This window comes from Eulemur rufifrons, chromosome 24 (assembly GCF_041146395.1).
Source record: "Eulemur rufifrons isolate Redbay chromosome 24, OSU_ERuf_1, whole genome shotgun sequence".
Lineage (NCBI taxonomy): Eukaryota > Metazoa > Chordata > Mammalia > Primates > Lemuridae > Eulemur > Eulemur rufifrons.
This window is the reverse complement of record NC_091006.1, coordinates 37121974-37142564: the sequence shown is the minus strand read 5'-3', so window position 1 is coordinate 37142564 and position 20591 is coordinate 37121974. Positions and strand designations below refer to the sequence as shown.

The window sequence follows — 20591 nt, the reverse complement described above, 5'->3', positions numbered from 1 at the left end:
ATGTGCTAAAGCAAAAAGAACAGCAACAAAAAGCTTTGTACTTTTTCTCCCAGTTTCATGCAAAGAATCTAAATTGTCACTTTCAGAGCCATTTAGGATCCTGCCTTTCTGATGCTGATGGAACCCTGCAAATTAAATGAATTTTTCAGTATGGCTAGCGTCTGGCTGAACTGAGCGTTTAAGCTCCCACCCTAACAATGCTGCGACCCTGGACTGAAATAATAAACAGATGTTATTCGAACTAACGATACGAGAAGACTTTTCACTAACAGCATCATTGTGTGGAGATGGGGATTTGGAATTATTTTTGGTCTGATCACATGTGCAGTTCCGATTAATTTTGCTCCATCAGTCACAAACAATCAAGTGAAGAGAAAGAAGCTGTTCGCGATATTATCCTTCGCAGGGAAAACCCTTTCCTGACGCACCAACACGGCAGCGATTCAGAGTCGGAAGACGAAGTTGCGCGTCGGTTGCCCGACCTCGAGAAGGACGACTTCGCGGCCAGGAGGGCGAGGATGAACCAGGCCAGGCCGGCCGTGCCGCTGCGCCAGCTCCTGTACGGGCCGTATCCACAGGCGCAGGCCGAGAAATCGGGGGGCAGCAGACAGCTCTCAAAGGGAATCTCGGAAAAGAGAAGTCTAGAGTGTAAAAGGTGTGCGCGGAGAGTGTGTGTGTGTGTGTGTGTGTGTAGGAAGGAGTGTGCATGATTAAGTGAAGGCGATTTGTGTCATAGTCCAGCACCCAATTCCTCCCTGTCTGGCCCCATTTGCATGTCGTTTGTGATGGTGGTTTGTTCAGAAGCAGAACTGCAAATGCTCAACCGCCCCGACACACAGACGGCAGCGTGGCCATGCCCCAGATAGGGCTGAATTTGCCAAATAAACATGGAATTCCGGTGTGTAGATGGCTAGATCAGGGCACTCACCACACGTGGGTGCTGGTGTCACCGGCTGGCACGACATGTCAGGTGACAGCCACCTCTCAAGCCTGCTCCTGCCCACTCGGAGAAGGCGCAGAAGGGCTACAGGTTTTTTCTTATTAGCTCCTTTAAGGTGTTGGAAGGGGAAAAATGAGGCTTGCTCATTCCTCCCACTTACGAGCTACATCACCTGGACAGATGGTGACGGATATTTCCCATGTCAGACGTAAACTATAAGACACTTCTATGTGCTCTATCATGGGAGTTGTTTGCGAGTGACTGTCCTTCTCCTAACTTTTTACCTTCCTCTTAATACATGTTGGCGTGAACTGGGGAAGGGAAGGTTGTAGTAAGACGGGATTTGGCCAGTGATTTTTTTTTTTTTTTTTTTTGTCCTGAGAGGGATGTGATTTCATTTAAGGTGTCTACTTGCTGAATTTTATCCTGCAGAGTTTATCATTCTTGTATTTTTTTCTTATATCAAGATCATTTAGAGTTAACATCATCATTTTTAAATGGCCATCTTTCGCCCATCACTTTAGAGGTTTTTAAGTCTGTTGAACTAAGAATTTATATATATATAGATATATAAGAATTATCTCAGCTTCTTTACACAATTAAAATGGTTCTCTGGGCAGAGTTACTGAGCTCAATGGAGTGGTGAGTGTTTTGGATTTTTTAAGGAAGTGTCAGATACAAAACCCATGGAAGATTCCAGACAGAGAACAGGGATGAGAACAGAGAAGACCTGGCGCCATTTTGTTACAGGACACGTTACAGCTTCAGGAGGCTCCTGGCCTTGGCTCTTGTTGTTGGCATGGCTCGTGGCAAACCATTCTCGGAGGGCCCGAGGGGTCAGTTGTTGCAAGTGAAGCAGAGACTTGTAGATAACTGATGAATACGAAGGCATAGTGATGGCTGTCGGCAGTTTGAGTTAGACAATGGACTGGCCTTTGTAGCTCCCTTTTTTCCTTTCTGCCCATGCAATTTTAATTCCTGGTATTTCCAGCTGCATTTGTCTGTTGTCACCTGACCCTGTGTTTGAGGACCCAGCGCTGGGCCAGAGTCAGCCCATGACCTCTCTAGACAGAATCAAAGAACTGATTTAAAAAAGAAAGGAAGAAAGAAAAAGGGTCCCTGGAGGCTCTCCGCTGTGCCCTTCCTTGATCCCCTTCCTCAAACTAAAAGTAAATAGAATATTCTGTAGCCTTTCTCTCTGCATAGGGTTTGCAAATACACCAAATCATCCAGGTAGCAAAAGAATACCTCTTGGTTTTCTCGCTTGGATGATATATTTTGGGAAAAAATTGGTAGGCTCTATTTATGTATATTTTTGAGATTTTTCCATCTCAAGAAGCATATTTAGTTGGAAATGGACTTTTAATGTGATAGAAGGTTCATGCGTATAGATGCCACGGCTTTGGTTTAAATTAGAACTTTGTCAAATTAGTCAGATGATACTCACTTCTTAGGAGTGAATATCAGTGAAAATACCAGTTTCAGCACCAATAAAGGTGAACAGTTACTAACATGAGAAACAAATGGATATTGACTCTAAATCCAAAGAGGAATATTCTCTGCTCTTCAGGTTTGCATTGGCCAAACCCGACTAACACTGTGAAGCAGAGATCGGGTCTGAGCATTGAAACTTTCTGTTCAGAACGGACTGAAATGTAACTTTTTGGCAGTTGTGGGTTTGGATTTGAGATGTTTAATATGTGAGCAACGTTCCAGCTATCTCCAGACTAATCCTAGCGTTTGGATCACGCAGGGCTCCCTACTGACATTTTACTGGTGCAGTAAAAACATTCCAAGAGGGCTGAGGGGTTCAATCAGAAACCCTGAATTCATCACAGTCCCTGAATAGTGCGGGAACTGGGCATCGTTACCGCCCAGCCGCGATCTCGTTACCATTCATAACAGTCTTTCCGCGCGCTCCGGCTCCTCCTCCTGCACTCTGAACTAGAGACTGTCATCTGGTGGGAAAACTGTCCCCTTACGGTGTCACAAGGGTAGCGGAGACCAGAGCAATCACAGCTCCTGTCGGCTCCCTGTGTTTAGGAAAGAGAAAGATGTTTCCCTAGTTTCCCTCTGAATTTCCGTGCCTGACATCCTGTCTGTCTGCTCCCCTTCCTCGAACCTGATTTTCCCGATGACGCGGGGGCCTGGATCCAACCGACAGAAGCCAGGGCCGGACAGAAGAGGTGAAGTCAGTGGTGACCTGTGTCACAAGTGCTCGGGAGGGTGACCCCATAGAAGAGGGACTCAGGAAGGTGCCGGACCTTCACAAGGATGACCTGGCCCAGCGGAGGATTCGGGGCAGACCTGCCCCTCTGCGAGAGCCGCTGAGCTTTGTCACACTCGCCGGCATCACCGACGCCGACATGGAGACCTGGGAGAGGCTGAAGGTGTCGGGGAAGACGAGGTGTGTCACCTGTCCTCCCGGTTGCCCCCCTCTCCTGGCAGTGCTATTATCTAACTTTGAAAGAACCAAACGCTTAGCCTGTATCAGTTTTTATTGCCATGGCTGCAAAAGTGCCTCCCAGATGACAGAGCTTCTGGAGAGCAGCATATTCAGCCTGAGATGAACTCCCTGACACTGAAAGCCGCAAGCCACGCGAGCAGAAAACACCCTCTTTAGCCAGCCCCCTCGCTAGGGATGGTTATTTATTTTGATAGGCGTGTTGACTATAAGGAATATAAACTAATTTTTTAAAAAAAATTTTAAATTATTCCGTCGTAACAGATGGCATAAGAAAATCTTAGGTAGAGTGGAATGATTAAAAATTTTTAAAAACCAAGTTTTGAAAGCTAGAGAAAATTAAAGACAAGTAATGATCGTTTCTCGGCAGGACAGTGCTGACTGCTTCATTTGATCAGTGAATGGAGAAGCAGATCTGCTCTGTCCTCAGAAGTGTTTTTCATGTCCAGTCGTCCCCCGGTGTCCGTGAGTGCTAGGTTCCAGGAACTCCTTGGATACCCAAATCTCAGATGCTAAGTGCTTTATGTAAAATGGTGCAGCATTTGCATATAACATATGCACGTCCTCCCGTATACTTTAAGTCATCTCCAGGTTACTTGCAATCCCTAGCACGATGCCTGCACGCCACTTCACTGCCCTGGGCGCAATGGAGCACCCAGCGGGAGGCAAATTCAAGTTGTGCTCTTTGAAACTTTGCAGAATTTTTCCCCCCAATATATATATATAGTTTTTAATCTGAGGTTACTCGAATTCACAGATGCTGAAACCATAAATGGGGAGGGCCAACTCTCTCTAGTTTTTGTTTTTTTAAGAAAAAAAGAAAAACCTATTGGTTTGTACTTGCCTTAGGAATCTTTGGAACTTGTTTCTGGTTCTGACTAGGGACGGAGATGACCAGCGTATCTGTGCTCCCCCTGAGCCTCCCCCAGAAATCAAAGCAGAAACCGCCATCCGGGATGACTTTGCCAGCCGCAAGGCCAGGGCTAACAGGAAAGCTTCCGGCCCCAGGCAGAAGTTTGTGCACTTTGGGCCGGTGACCGAGATAGACCAGCAGAGGTGGCAGCGGCTCAGCATCGGCAAGCCGGGGCCCAGGGAGCACGCGGAAGTCACCGGGCAGGACAGCAGGATGCAGACGTGCTCGGGGTCTCCTGGCTCGGCGGCTGCCTTAAAGGAGGAGCACATGCTTAGCGCACAGAGTGACGGCAGGTACATTGCGCCATGCGTGTGCCAGGGCATCGCATGGGAGTCGCTGCTGCTTTTGAAGCGTTTGCCGAAGCTCATTAACAGCCCCCCAGAGACGGCGGAGTTTTGACAGACGCTTGTGCTGCGCGGCAGAGAAGCAGAGCTGGTGGGTGGCCCCGGGGGCAGCTGTGTGTCAGACGTGCGGTGGTGACGTCCGCTTTGATCCGTTGTCACCAGAATCACCGCCCGGGAATGCTGGTGATCTCGGCAAACGGCCCTTTTCCCTCGGCGGCACGAAGCACGATTTTATTAGTTGAAAATACTGAATGAGCTAAATGGAATGTTTTAATGATACCACTAGCGTTTCTTCTAAAGGCACCTTGATAAAAATCGGGTTTATCTGTAACTTCCCTCTTTCCTGCCCCATAGAGGGAGGAAAAAGTAGTTACTAGTATCACGAGTTCAAATTTTGGACACCTAAGCAGACATATTTAAAAAAAAAAAAAAAAGGTCTCCTCCTTTCCCTACTTTTTAAAATTATGTAATAAATCTGGAGTCAAAAGAGACTTCTCTTTTGGGGATTTCTGTTGGGAAACTCTTGACCCAACACACGTGTGGGGCAACACCGTGTGTTCTCATCGTCCCTGGAGGCCACTGGCTTGGAATTCCCAAGGCCTGTCTTGGGGATTCATTTCTGTGGGCTGGTCTCTCTCCTAGGGCATTTCTAAGATTCTGGGTTGTTCCAGAAACCTCCATTCCGCCTGCACGGTGGGAGCAAAGGGAGGCTCCCTGTGGTGGGGGAAGTCTCATAACCTTCTTCTTTATACTTTGTCCTTGGAATCCAAAGGAGACTGTGAACGGCCCGTGACCTGCAGCAGGGTTTCCTGGCGTGCAGACTGTGGAGGGCAGCAGGCTGCAGACGCCAGAACACACAGCTGGGGTCCCAGGGGCCAGGGGGGGTCTGAGCTGGGAAAGAGGGAATGAATGAGAACTGGGTCCCCGAAGCCTTGAATCCCGAGGAACCACCCCTCAGTCCTGCGGTCACAGAATCACGCCGGCTTTCTCTGACTCTCAGGCCCTTGCCGGAGCTCGCATTCCGTTATTTCAAGCTGATGGTGTCACCCTCACTAACTGGCCTTTGCAATGAGAGCAACCAAGTTCCCTCTTAATTGTCATCTCTTCGTCTTTCAGTCTCAACCGCTCTCATGCCTCCTTTCATAACCCTGTTCCCTCTCTCCTGCCCTCAACGCTGCCTGCTCATCAGCAGAGCAGCGAGTGCTGGTGTAGGTGACTACTGCAGCAAGGCCCCGCGGCTGGCTCCCGTGCCGGAGTCCCGGGACGAGTGGGGCAGCGGCTCGGGCGAGCGCCCAGCACGGACAGAAGAAGGTGAGGAGCAGCGTGTCCTGCCTCCCAGAAGGTGGAGCGGGACAGCTGGGGAAGGAGGGTAGGGCTTCTGCTGTGAGTCCTTCCTCGTGGTAAAGCTGTCCCCTCTGGCTCCAGTTACACCCGAACAGCTGCCGCAGGGTGGCAAAGAAGAAAAGCAAGGCGCCCCGAGAGATTCTGAGACTTTGCCCACGGCAGAAGGACCGGAGGAAGGTGGCCAGCCACTGTGAGCATCTTGCCTGTCCCCGGGGTGTACTGCCCCTGCTGTGTGTGGCTGCTGTGCTCCCCAAACAGCTCAGAGTCACAGTCGTGCCCGGTGACCGACGCAGCGCGGAGCAAGGTGGCTAAAGCAGTGCGCGATCCCCGGGTCAGAGTTCTCTGCTGGCGCCGCTCTGGGTAGAGGTGTCGGCTTCTGCATGCGGTCGGGCACTGGCCAAATTTCGTCCTCAGGAACCGTGGAAACCAAACAGGGAGGCCCGCTGCTGTGTGAGCACCAGCTGCATGGCAGAGGGTCGCAGTGTTAACAAGGGGAATTTTCTGCTCAGCTTGTGTGTGTGCTGCTGCCTCGGCGGATGCCGGCTGCCTCGGTCTTGAGCTAATGCCAGGGGGTGACGCTACTGAACGTACCTTTAGCAGTGAGTGGCCCCTGACTCCCTGGACTGGATGTCGCCCTAGTGCTTGTCCTCTCGCCTCTGAACGGGAGTCCTCGGGGACAGAAGAGAGGTCGGAGAAGACGACAGCTCCTGCCTGGAGCGGCAGGGGACTGAAGGGCCACAGAAAGTTGTGTGATTCACAAAAAGATGACATTATGGCCAGGAGAACTGGGATGTCCCTTGGACACGCGGGATCCAACCCGAACCAGTTCCTTCCAGTTCCATTTGCAAAGCAACAGGAGGTGAAGGACTATGCCCAGGGCCTGCCTGTGAAAGATCAGAGGTCAGAAGGTTATCTTGTGCCCTTGTGACTTTGTTTCTCTGTTCTGAGCCTTGGCCATGCTTTGAGTGTGTCATTAACGCATCATGGTGCGTAGACGTCACTGTTGCTACTGCTAACAGAAACAGAGTGGCTGAAATTGGCCCCGTCTGCCAAGAACTGTTTTCATGTTTGCACGTCAGCAGGTGTGGAAAGACTAGTTTAGTGGTGACTTTACCTGTTAGATATTCTTTCTGACTCTCATCCTGTGGGCAGAATAAACGGGAGATTCTTTCATTTTTTCCTAGGAGCCTTCAGGCCAAGGGGTTGAACTGCTTTCCGACATCCTTGATTTCACTCTGATTTCGAGTCCAAACAAGATGAATACCACTCATAAAATTTGTAATTTAATTTAACTTTTCAACATTATCAAACACTCTTTGCCTGCTAGAGGTCGGGTTTCTATTCCATGCCCTGACTTGATTTAGAGTCGAGCATGACTTGCTGATAATCCCGGGTTCATGTTCTGGTTTAAGGTCCTGTACGTTGGCGCCTCTCTTGCCATGTAATGACAGCGGTGTATCTTTGTTCAAAGTGTGGTCTCCTTGTCAGTGTAGGGCGAGGGAATGAGGAGCACTTTGCATAGTTGTAAGGTCACTGTAAAATGGGAAGTGGTGGAGTTCTCCTTCTCAGAGGACTCGGTAGCAGCGGGGCAGAGGGCAGAGGGCAGAGGGCAGAGGGCAGAGGGCAGAGCGGGGAGCAAGGAGATGGTAAGGAATCCCAGCATGTTAAAGCCAACATCCTAGCCATCTTTATCACCTGGACTTAACCTACATTTTATATTCTTCTCAATAACAATAATATAGTAGAGCCTTATCATAACACTATTTCCGGGGAGCAGGGGTAAGTGACATTCACGCTTTACTCCGCAATCGTAGGGCGCTTTGCAGCCTTTGCGAGGTGTGTCTGCTCCCTCCAGCTCACCCTCTCCTGGGAACTCCCAGGTAGGTGGAACCGATGTCAGTTCCATTTTGCAGATAGGAAGGCTGAGGTGGAGAAAAGTTAAGTGACTGTGCTACCCACAATTCCTGCACTGGGTAGGGCTGGTCGGGGACAGAGGACAGAGTGGTCAACCTGGTCCTTCACAGTCACTCGCTGTCCAGATGCCCTGACCTGGCACTCGGTCCCGGTCAGTGAGCGACTGTGAAGCCCGCGAGACTGGAAGGAGAGAGGGACGCGCCTGCAGACTGCCTGCTGGATACGCCCTGGGTCCGTGCTCCTCACGCGACCTTGGAGAGTAAGAATTTTCACCTGCATTTCGCAGTTAGGAAAATGACTGCGTGCTGGTGATTACAGAGCCGAGATTCGAACCCAGGTCTGTCTGAGTGGCCGCCGCCACCCCACCCGAGCTCACTGCCCACACCCGCGACTTGAGCAGATGGTGGAAGCCTCGTGAATTCCTGCCACTTCTATCTGTCACTCCGTCTGTGATTCAGAAAAGTCCTCTTTATTTTCAAGTGGGGATGAGTGGTCAGGCTGGCCACAAGGAAGCACGTCAGATTAACTATGCAGCATATTATGATTGTGTGATTGAGCCAGCACACCCCCTGGTCATTCATGTTTCCTGTCAGCAAATGTTTATTGAGCAACTACTACATGTAAAACACTGTGCTGGGGGGCTCATCTGAGAGGAGCAGTGAAACCATTTTCTCTCCCACTTCAAATTCAGCTAATGCTAGTTCACAATACAGAAACGTATAACCAGCAAATTATTGATTCTGAAATGCTTTATTAGTGCTGAAAGTTACATTATGTGCCATCAACAGGTGTATAGAATATTCCCTTTATCTTTCTAAATATCCCTGTCCTCAAAATTAAACTTTATTAATTGACTTTTTTTAATTGATAGGATGCTTGTGCCCACTGCAATGTGTCTGGCCAGCTTTGTACCCCATTATTGACCCACCGACTTTGCATTAAAAAGATCTATTAGTGGCTTTTTTTTTTTTTTTTTTGGCAATCTATTTTTACTTTTTCAGTCTCCTGTAGGACAACTGGGAAAACCTCTTGACGCCGAAGCTCTAATTCTCTCCCCTTTGCCAGCAGGGGCAATTCTGCTTAAGTCGGTGCACTTTTACAGCTAACAAATTAGTCTGAAAGGAAATTCCTTAGATTCACAAGTGCACAGCGAAGGGATAGATGAAGGTTATCTTCAGAGACTGTGCTGTTCTTTTCTTTCAATGTCCAGATCACCCAATAAGTATTTAGTAAGTACTTATTCGGGGACTCAAACAGAAAAGTTCCTGCCCCCATAGGGCTTATGTTTTGGAGCAAATCTACATTTGTTGGCAGAAATGTTGGTAACAGATGCTGTTAATTATTTTGTACAGAAACAATTTAAATTCAGATGTATCCTATATGCAAGAACATAGCTAAACCTCACAAGCAGTGTTGTGCTGAAGAAGCCAAACTCCAGAGTATATACACTAAATGAGTCCATTTATATAGTACAAAACACTCAATATTCATCTATGGGTGTGTTCAGTTCGTGAACATTCACTAAGGTATGTGTATCTTATGCATATTTCAATAAAATGTTAATTAAAATATTCAAATAGAGATACAAAAGCACATAGCAACTGTTTATAGATTCTTGATTAACCATCCTTTAGGAATAACTACTCTGCTGTCTTCCATAGAAAATTTAGGAAACACTATTTGAATAAATCTATTCCCATAGGCCTATTAATTAACTGGGAAGCATTTATCCAGTCTTCAGAATTAATACTGATCTTGTCCCCTTCTTGGTATGGAAGAATCCACTCATGATCTGCTTCAATGTAGCGGTGCTTTTGGAAAACTGTTAAACTGTAGCACCTTCGGAAGCTATCCCCTGGAGAGACTGAAAATGAGTCTTACTACAGAAGAAAAACATTCACAAACCCTTTCTACATCTTCCTTTTGCTCATTTCAACAGAGATGTTTGGGTTTTGCACTGGTATGGTTGCCTTCACTATGAATTAAATAATTAGCGAATACAGACTATTCTCGAATGATGAAATCGTAAGAGATAAGGTTGCATGTGTCTGTACACCCATAAATTCTGGGTGTTTTCGCTAAGATTACAGGAAGAGGTCTTGAGAAATTGCTTTTTTCTTGTAAATTGATGTGAAACTGAGTATGGGACCAGGTAATTTTTGCTGACAACCCGAAAATGTAATTTATTGGAAACTGAAAGCAGGATGTATTTTCTTTTTAAATACTCTTTTTACCATCCATAGGACTCTGCTTGATAGGGATATGTTTTCTTTAATGAACTAATTCTTTGTTCACCATCAGAATGCAGAAATGAGCCACCTTTCAGAGTATAGGTAAGAACCGTCTCTTAAAATTCACCTTTGCTAAAGAGACCATCATTTGTGGGAGCCGCTTTTTTAAAAATGTACTTAAAATATGCCCTTGTAGTATTCTAATTTTTTTCTAATCTGACCTTTTTCCTCGCTTTATCGGACACCTTTAGACTTAAAGTGACTATCACAGGGGTACAACTTTATAGATCCAATTAATCAGAATAATATAGAAGTTTGGAAGAAACTTTGGTTTTTCAAGTTTGGAATATCATCCAAGTATGGTTTTGATTAAGGCTACCAGTTTTCTAGGAATTGTGGTTTTTGTCAAATGCGTGCGGAAGGCACTGATTGGGGTTCTGGTTTGCTTTCAGAAAACTGCAGAAACACTCTTTGATGTCATTTGTGCAAATGCATTGACACACCAGAGACAGGGTCAGGGAGGGTGTACGCGTGTTGGGTGCCCATTACAGCCGTTACTGCTGAACGTAGAGGCATGAACAGTTTAACTGTTTGTGAATGACTGCAATACACGTTTGTTTGTTTTTTTAAGCTGCCTTCTCTAAACATTGTGGGTTTTACCTAAGCCTTTTTGTGTTTATATTGAACAGATTCTGTCTGTGTGGGTAGCATGGGGATTATTTTAATTTCTCATCTGGGTTTTGCATTCTTTAGCAACATCGAGACTTTTGATTTTCAGCAGCTAATGGATATCGCTCATTGTATAATGACACTTCTCTTTCAGTGTGATCAGCAAAAAAGGTTTGGCGCACATGTATTTCATCAGCAGTTTTTGTTTCCAGCTTGGTTACCGCATTCCCTTTCTGTCTTCTAATTGTGTATTTGGTCTTATAGATACGGTCCGAGAACTCCTGTGTCTGATGACGCAGAGTAAGTGGTCTTGTATTCGTAGGATTGCATTAGTTACTAGCCTAAACCGCATGCTTCCAGTACTTACCACTAACTGAAATGCCACAGTGAGCTGAACAGCTAACTGACTCGTGCAGCAAAGCACTCGAAGTTGGAATGTGGAACATATGTTCTGTGCAGGAAAGATGAATGAAAAAGCAACTTAAGCATGATGCTAATACGCAGCTGCTCCTTAAAACTTAACATTTGCTTTTCATAGACTGGGCATGTTAAAGCTGTTGTTCTTGTTATGGTTTGGACACCGGTACCCCTTCTGAACCACGGAATTATTAAAAGGACATTCTGCATTTTGCACTTAATTCTTGATATGTTGGGTCTTAGAGTTAACAATGAAGTAGTCATGCCCATAGTCACATTTTTTTAAACTAAGAAAATAAATTCTAAACCACTAATTATAGATTCAGAAGCCCATGTTCCTCCCAGGTTGGGGTCATGTAAACTGTGGGATGCTTAAGGACCCAAACTTCGGGGTCTCTCTCGAGTTCCGTGGCATCGCAAGGGGTCAGGATGTAAGACGTGTCCTGCACTTCCTCCTCTCCCTGCTTCTTGGTTTCACTCCTCTCAGAGATTCATTCCTCATCCCGTACTTCACATCCAAATTTGAGAAGAATCCGCACCCTCCCACGTGTGGCCACATTAGCACTTTCAAAAACGGGTTTCCCTGTGCAGATGATTCTGAAACTGATACACAGGGCAGAAGTTTTCTTTGCAGAATCATAGCTTTCTCAGATTTGAGTGATTTGTGTTCAGGGAAACGTGATTAATATTGAATTCCAGCACTGGTAGTTTAATGAGGCTGCCGTCTCTCCTCTCTGTGGTGGCCCCGTGGGAGTCAGGACTCTCAAGAACTGATCATCCGCACACTTTCTGCCTGTCCTTGTCCAAGCCACAGTTTCAAGCCACAGAGTGAGGAATTTAAATAAGGATATAGTACACACAAACGTCATTTCCACTGATGGCAAAGAGATCAGGCAAAAAAATTAAGTGTTTTCAAATTGCACGTTCTCCACGTTTGTGTTCAGGATGTCAGCTCTGTCTGGACTCTAAGCCCTAAGCGGTCAGACTCCAGGGCCAAGCTCCCAGGAGCCATCTGTGATGGGTTAGTGGCCTTTCACACAGAACGTTGATGTCTCAAAACCAAACTCAGCCTGAGCTTGACTGACTGCAGAGTTAAGTAGTCTGTGAAACTGAGCCGTGGTTATTACTTTTAAAACCTGCAGTGGCGATATTTAACGTGCACTGAAAGGAGGATTTTATAAGATGCATGGGCAAAACACGGCTTTGATCTGGTGAGCAAAAACATTTTGATAGAAGGGATTTATTCTTCATCAATGCAAAGCTGTTGTGCAATTTGGCTAAAATAGATCTCTGGGAAACCCTACAAGGTGAGAGAAGGAAGCTATATTAAAGGGCTTTTGAATTTTGCCTGCACCTGGACACAAAACCTCACCCACAAGAAAACTTAATGAATTTTTTAAAGGGGCAAGGATGAGGCCTTCCTTCTCTCCTTCTCTAAGTTTACAAAAAGCAGCCCCGTGGACCAAGAGGAGTAAAGGAGCTTTTTCAGAGCTCTTATCTGGGACTATCCGAAGTGCCGAATTTCCTGCTTGGAGTACACACAGTTTACGTGAAACCATGTGAGGAAGAAAATGAAAAGTTGTTATCGGGAATTTATCTTTTAAATAGACATTTATACTATTTTTAGTTTATTCCCTTAACACCTCCCTTTTCCAAAATCTTGAAGGGCAATTATTGGTACAGGCTATATTTATTAATAATTGACACATTCTTAAAATGGAACCCAATCCAAAAAGGAGTGTCCTTCAAGGAGAATACAGGTGAGGGGCAGACCTGCCTCACAGGCAAACGGAGAAATTCCTACCCCCTGCCAGCCAGGAATGTTCCCGCACGTAGATTTACTTTCATCTTCTTGCCCTTTTCCTCACTCGCACGCTCCTTCTCTCCCAACTCTCTCCCCACCTAAGAAGTCTGCGCCTTGGGAGAGCCACAGGCATTTTATTCTGAGCTCCCTCACCTTAGACTTGGCCCAGAATCGATTTCTAGGCTCCCCTCGGGTAATCTGAGCCAGGCCCTCAAAGACGCCAAACCACCGCCAAGAGCTACTCCTGGACTCTGCCGCCAGGGGCCCTTTGTCCCAACAGCCCGGGGACAAAGGCGTCAAGTGCTGGGAAGTACAGGGTTAGTTCAGGTCACATTAACTGTCTGGAAGCCCGGCTTCTCCAGGATCCCCACCCCACCCTCAGACAGACACTTCCTCATTTGGGAGGCTGAGTCCAACATTTTCTAACGGTGACCCAGCCCATTTCCTATCTAGTGCTATCAATTCTCAACTTTCTCAGTTTCTTCTTCTTCTTCTTCTTCTTCTTCTTCTTCTTCTTCTTCTTCTTTTTTAAATAGCATAAAAAATATATTACTTGCATTTTTGTTATTTCTTTTTGGCTAGTTTGCTGATATTTCTTAATTTAAAAAACAAAACAAAACAAAAAATCCTTGGGACCCTAGGAAAATATGGTACCGGTTGAGTATCATATAAATGAAATGCTTGGGAGGAGAAGTGATTCAGATTTCGACCTTTTTTGGATTTGGGAATATTTGCATATACACGAGATATTTTGCGAATGGGACCCAAGTCTAAACATGAAATTCATTTGTGTTTCACATACACCTTATACACATAACCTGAAGGTAATTTTATATGATATTTTTAATAATTTTGTGCATAAAATGACATTTTTGGCTCCGTTTTGACTGCAACCCATAACATGAGGTCACCTGTGGAATTCTCCACTGCAGGATCATGTTGGTGCTCAAAAAGTTTGGGATTTTGGAGCATTTTGGATTTTAGATTTTTAAATTAGATGCTCAACCTATACTTCCTGGTACATGAAAGGGCAAACAAGAGTTTCTCTTTTTATTTAACTGACCAGCTTTTGGCCACATTTGGGCTGAGGTAGGAAGAGCTTCATAGCAGGACAGAGGAAGGCATTAATAATTCTGAAGGCCTGTCCCATTTTCTCTACACCCACCGAGTGAGACAACCAAATCCCAAATCCTGGAGAAGGCCGCCATTTTCTTCCTGGGCTCCCAGAAGACCCGGCTCTAGGGCCACTCATTGTGGCCTACACCAAAATTGTGCCCTTTGGAAATTATAGATGGGGCCTCCTTTCTCTCCCACAATCCACCAACTACTTAATGTGATTATAAGAGGGTCCCAGCTCAGAGAGGTTTATGTCTTCTAAGATCTTAGCAAGATTATAAATTGCCTTAAAAGATGAACTACTGGATTAGATATATTAAAGTTAAGAGTTTTTCTAACTGTAAGAGGAGGAATGGGATGAGTTTTGGTCTCTTTCTGGAAGACCTACTTAAGAGAATTGTGACCCATGAACTTTAAAAACCATGAATTAGACTTCTCTACCTGACAAATTCCTAAATCTTTCTTAAATGACATTAATAGGTAGTATAAAATAGATGAAAAGTCACAGCCCCTCTCCCCTTTTGAAGACTGCAGTTTGCTTTTCTAGAAGGCACAGATGCCGAAATCAACAGCACCCACTGAGAGTGAGGCAACTTCACACCTCGGCTTTTCATATCCGTGCTAACGGAAGCCTCAGATAAGAGTCCTGTGCAGTCGGATTATTCGAATGTTTATTAGAATTATTAGGGAAGACAGATTGCAAGTACAGTCTTCGGTTTTAGTTCTCTTCGGTCAGACTTCAATTGTCCGACATCTGGAGAAAGGGGAGAGAGACCCATACGTTCATGCAGATTCCTTTCGAGTGGATTGAAATGAAGGCGGGCAGCAGTGCTTTGGGGGTCATCTTCTTCCGGAGGGCTGCCTGCTAAGGACCCCATTGCATCCAGCAATGCTGCCACTGTTCCCCGTTCTGGCCATGGGGGTAACAGTTTTGGACATCACTGGGGATGTCTGGAATTAGTTGGTTTCTAAGTGCATGGCTTTTCCTTTTCTTTGTGTTAAGCTGGCTTCAAAAATGGCCCGTCACTGTCTTCTGTTCCTAGCAGTTAACAGAGAGCTTTAAAGGATCCTCCATTTCTTGATTTTTGGACCCTGTAACCTACTTGGTCCCAGAGCTAGTCTTGTTTTGAAAGGGGGAAAAAAATTGGAGGATTTTGCTTTGGTTGCTATTTGTTTTATATCGCTGCTTCTGCTTTTGCTGTAACAAAGGTCTATGTGAGCATCACCCAAAGGCCCTATGATCTTGCCAGACATTTAATAAGCTCCTGTAGGGTACCTTAATTATATGCACAGCCCAGCAATTTTTTTAAAAAAATTGCTTTCCCTGTTCTTTTCCTTTTAAAAAAAGTAAATTCAGAGGCATCCTGACAAACATAAAGTAATATGGTTGTGAGTATATTAGGACACAAAGTACAGACTGATTTACATACGTCCTTCTTTACGATTATTATAAAATGCCTTATTTTCCTGGTCCCACGGTGCCACCGACTGCACTATCAGTTACAGGCAGCTTTGCAAGAAGTAAAAAGAAATGGCCGCATTGAGCATACACATCACCAGTGCATGGTTGTTGGGTGATGCCCCCGCAGACCCTTCCCAAGTCGCACCGTCCCGTCCTCTCCACTTATATATTTATCCACTTATTTATCGCTCGTTTCCAAGTGAGGGAAGCCGGGGCTCCCAATGCCCTTTTCTAGCTCTTCCGTAAACACATTTTGGCGCCTGCATAGCAGGTGACGTTGACCCGATTCGGTGGCGTCGCTGAAGACAAAGACGCCACCTGAGGCTTCCACGTGGAACGAGCAGGCGGGGGCGCCAGCGTGTTCCCACCCGGCTCGGACCCACCGTGACCCCAAGGCCGTGCCAGCGCCCGGAAGGGGGCAGCAGCGTTTCCGGCCCGGCAGCGCCCCCGCGTGGCAGAGCGTCGCCATTGCGCCCCCGCCTTCCCGCCCTGTGTAGGGACAGACGCGAACCCGCGGCCGTTCTAGCGCCCAGAAGGGGGCGGTGTTCCCGGCCCGGTGGCGCCCCCGCGTGGCCGGGCGGAGCCATGGCGGGCGCCGACCCGTCCCTGTCGTCTGCTCTCCCCACTCCCAGGAGCACGAGCCTGTTCGACGTGCGGACCGAGGAGGAAACCGCGGTGCAGCCGCACAGCAGGGCCCGCCAGGAGCAGCTGCAGCTGATCAACAGCCAGCTGAGGGAGGAGGACGACAGGTGGCAGGACGTGAGTCCCGGGCAGGGCCGCGTGGGAGGCGGGTACACTTGAACTTGAAGCCTCCTGGGGGAGGGAGCCCCAGGGATGCGGGAGACCTGAGGGTTAGGGTTAGGGGTTAGGGGTGAGGGTTAGGGTTAGGGGTGAGGGGTGAGGGTTAGGGGTGAGGGGTGAGGGTTAGGGTTAGGGGTGAGGGGTGAGGGTTAGGGGTGAGGGTGAGGGTTAGGGGTGAGGGGTGAGGGTTAGGGGTGAGGGGTCAGGGTGAGGGTTAGGGGTCACGGGTGAGGGTTAGGGGTGAGGGGTTAGGGTTAGGGTTAGGGGTGAGGGGCGAGGGTTAGGGGGGAGGGGTGAGGGTTAGGGTGAGGGTTAGGGGTTAGGGGTGAGGGTTAGGGTTAGGGGTGAGGGGTGAGGGTTAGGGGTGAGGGGTGAGGGTTAGGGTTAAAGAGAGGTCTGTGGCTCGCGAAGGTGCGGAAGGAGGACGAGACACGTGTCACCAGCAGGGGGAGGGCGAGCGGGAGGCGGGCGACAGGACGGGACGTGGCACTGAGGACGGCTGTGTTTGAGAGGATGTACTTGAAACTGGTGACAGTGAGGGAAACAGTGACAACGGCCAACGTGGCAGGCGTACCGGTGCCAGGCGCCGCCGGTCGTTTAACCCTCGCGGTGACTTAGTGTCTTGGGGAACCGGCGACTGTTGCCGTCCTGGTCCGCACACGGTCCCCGCGCAGCTGGCCGGGGAGCCGATTCCCGTCGGGAAGGACCGAGAGGCCGACGAAGGCTCCGAGGTCGCGTGCGGGGGCAAAGCGCCAGAGCGGGAGAGGGACGGCAGGGGGAGGGGGTTGTCCCATTCCGTCTCCACCCAGCACTCTCGGGTCGCCATGGCAACTTGACTCTCCCGCTGGCCCCAAAGTTGACTTCTCCAAAGCTGATGAGATGTAGTGACATTTGTCTGCAATATACTGAGCACTTACCGTGTGCCTGGCCCCTCGTGTCTATCAGCACATCGAACCCTGCAAGCTTGTGAGGCAGAGTAGGTGCTGTGATCCCCCCTGCTTTAGAGAGGAGGAAACTGAGGCACAGAGAGACTAAGAAACGTGCCAAAGCACGGAAAAGAGAGAGCTGGTGTTATTCACACAGCTGCGATCCCATCCGCCTGGCCGAGGCCTCACTGTTCATCACTGTGCGGTGACTGCCTGTAGGGGTGGAGGTGAGGTTGGAAGGCTCAGATGAATTAATATATACAGAATCATCCGATCCGTAAGGCTCCAAAGCCAGTTTTTTTCTGCCTTTACTTCCTCTCCCATGAGGAAACCGTATAAATTAATCCCTACCGTTGTATTGTCAACAAATCTATTCACAAACATAGACGTCATAAATGGGAAGAAGTTTCTTACAATTACCTTATGCCAATTCTCTAAAATTTGGCAACTGACACGAAATAGGGTTGCGTATTTCACACTGGACACATTTAAATAAACGTACTGCCCTGCTACGGGCCGGGTGGATCATATCTGACGTTTCCTGCCTGTGAAGCATTTCTGTCCCAACCAGGCTTGCGCTGGAGCATGTGGGAATGCCCTGGTATAGCGCCGGGCCCGTGGTCCGTGCTCACCAAAGTGAAGAGTAGAAATGGAATTATGTGCAAGCCCAAAGAGGAACATCATCTCTCTCTTTCCCCCAGGACCTGGCTCGTTGGAAGAGCCGCAGGAGAAGTGCTTCTCAGGACTTAATCAAAAAAGAGGAAGAAAGGAAAAAAATGGAGAAGCTACTGGCTGGAGAGGATGGGACACGCGAACGGAGGAAAAGCATCAAAACCTACAGAGAAATTGTTCAAGAAAAGTGAGTTCTTTCTGTTATCGTTTTGTAATGTACAATATTAGCTGGATGTGCTATTTCGAAAACATGTTGGGTATCACAAAGGCTCTAACACCAATATTTATACCCCCTGTAGTAGCTCTTCAGCTCTGCCTTGGTTTCTACCAAGGCCTTTGCAGCTTTCCCGACTGCTGACTTTGTTATTGTTTCCCCTCCTCTGCCCCATCCTTCAGAGAGCGGAGAGAGAGGGAGTTGCACGAGGCGTATAAGAACGCTCGGTCCCAGGAGGAGGCAGAGGGGATCCTCCAACAGTACATCGAGAGGTTCACCATCAGTGAGGCTGTTCTCGAACGCCTGGAGATGCCAAAAATTCTGGAAAGAAGCCATTCAACAGAGCCAAACTCATCCTCCTTCCCCTCCGACCCCAACCCCATGAAGTACCTGCGGCAACAGTCCCTGCCTCCGCCCAAGTTCACTGCCAGCGTGGAAACCACCGTTGCTCGTGCCAGCGTTCTGGATGCCAGCGTGTCAGCCGGCAGTGGGTCTCCAGGCAAAACCGTCACTCCCAAAGCAGTGCCTATGCTGACGCCCAAGCCTTATTCCCAGCCCAGAAACTCTCAAGAGGTCCTGAAGACCTTCAAGGTAGGACAAGTTCCTTCAGAACAGAACCAAAACTGTACTCCGGGCAGTCAGTGGAAAGAAGCATACCGATTCAAGAAAAGGCAGTTCTTTTTACCAAACAAAAGCAAAATGTGTTCACGTTTATAATTGTGATGTTTACGTATCTCCGGAGATTTGGTTTGTAAATACTCAAGGGCCAGATGTTCCCCTCGATTGCTGTTGTCAATACCGATGGGCTCCAGTGGGTTGGGAGTCAGGCCATCTCCACGAGCAAGGCCTGTTTTCTAGTTTGACGTAATGGTGTGGTCTCTCCATAGTAGTGGCAACAAACCCCAATTTAGTAATACCCTAGTACTTCCAGCTGTCTGGAGATACGGCAAACTCCTCCAAACAAAATTTTAGTTGCTTTTGGTTCAAATAGAAGTATATAGAGCTACCCTCTTTCAGGAAGAAATTGATGTCATAGCCAAAAAGATGCTCTGACTGAAAAAACATGAGCAACACGTAAGAACATGGAATGTACTTGGTCCTCAGAGGAGACAGTTTTTTTTTTTTAAGTGGAAACAAACTGGGTTATTTTGCCAGTGAATGTGTAAAATAATGTTGCAGAACCGACAAACTTATGACAACCAAACATCTTTTCACTTCCTCGCATTTCAGTATTTTTCCTCGTGTCATGAGGAGGCGCTCAGCCTTCGTCTTAAGTTCCTTTAACTGTAAATAAAAGTCAGTTCTCCGGGTCCCTGCACATCACGTGAGTTAGTCATAGGAGACAGAGGTGGAATTCATCACTGTCACTAGTGTGTGTGTGCTCTCGTTGGGGAGGGTGGAGGTCGGGAGGCAGGGAATAGAGGTTCGGTGTTTTCCCAGCACGACAGAATTAAGAGTGAAGGAAGATCAAGTGAAATGCCGTAAGTCAGTGTTTTCCAAACTGAGAGCTGCCGCCTGTTACTAGGTTATAAATTCAGTTTAGTAGTTTGAATCAGCATTTTTTTTTTAATGAAGTGGAATAGAATACAATAAAAATAGCATAGTGCATCACATACACTACACATAAATATTGTTTAGGGAAACTTCTGTTTGGGTTGTACTAATGGCTAATACTTAAGTACGTAATGTATGTCAGGCACCGTTTTAAACTCTGTACATACATTAATCCACAGAATCCGCAGGACAGCACTGTGAGAGAGAGACTGTTTTAGATTTAGTGTTTGAGCACAGAGGACACGGAACGTGTTGAAGGTTCTGTGTCCGCCGAGTGGTGGAGCCAGGACTCCGTCTCAGGTCGTCCGGCGGCAGACTCCCTCTCTTACCCACTCTGCATTTTGCCTCAAACTTCAAAACAGACTCTAGGTGCCTTTCAATAAACCCAGCTAACCCCGCTCTCTGCTCCTCCTTCCTTGCTCTGACCGCCTTCCCTACACACGCATGCAAAACAGCACTATTTTAGTGTGCATGGTCTTTTTCTCTTAAAAAAAGAGAGGTTGTAAAATTAACTAGAAATAGGGATTTATTGTAACACAGCATAGTATCGGGTCCCTTGCCTCTCTGATAGCTTCAAGAAAAGTCTCCACTGCCCTCTCTATCACCGTGGGATAACCTGTAAAATATTCCTGATCTGAAGTAGGTTCTGCTTAACTTATACACTAACCAGAAAAAAAAAAAAGTCAAGATAATGGAACAGCAATCAGGACTTAAAGGAAAAATTACTGAAACTAAAATATATGGCATGTGTTTACATTTAAGATTCGTTAGTTCTCTATACTTTAAGATAAAAGCATGCCATAAAT

The 20591-nt window shown here is 47.2% G+C and overlaps 1 protein-coding gene across 9 annotated transcripts in view; it reads left to right on the top strand.

Annotated features, from left to right (window-relative positions):
* LIMCH1 (LIM and calponin homology domains 1) overlaps nucleotides 1-20591 on the top strand; it is a 263196-nt gene that overhangs the window by 201475 nt on the left and 41130 nt on the right. For 5 of the 9 annotated variants that reach the window (XM_069458296.1, XM_069458293.1, XM_069458301.1 and 2 more), the window contains 4 exons: nucleotides 11084-11119; nucleotides 16251-16377; nucleotides 18047-18204; nucleotides 18414-18822. In XM_069458296.1, the coding sequence (XP_069314397.1) occupies nucleotides 11084-11119; nucleotides 16251-16377; nucleotides 18047-18204; nucleotides 18414-18822 (730 nt within the window). The remainder of the gene's footprint in view (nucleotides 1-11083; nucleotides 11120-16250; nucleotides 16378-18046; nucleotides 18205-18413; nucleotides 18823-20591) is intronic. The other 4 variants (XM_069458297.1, XM_069458295.1, XM_069458302.1 and 1 more) reach the window with 1 other exon arrangement.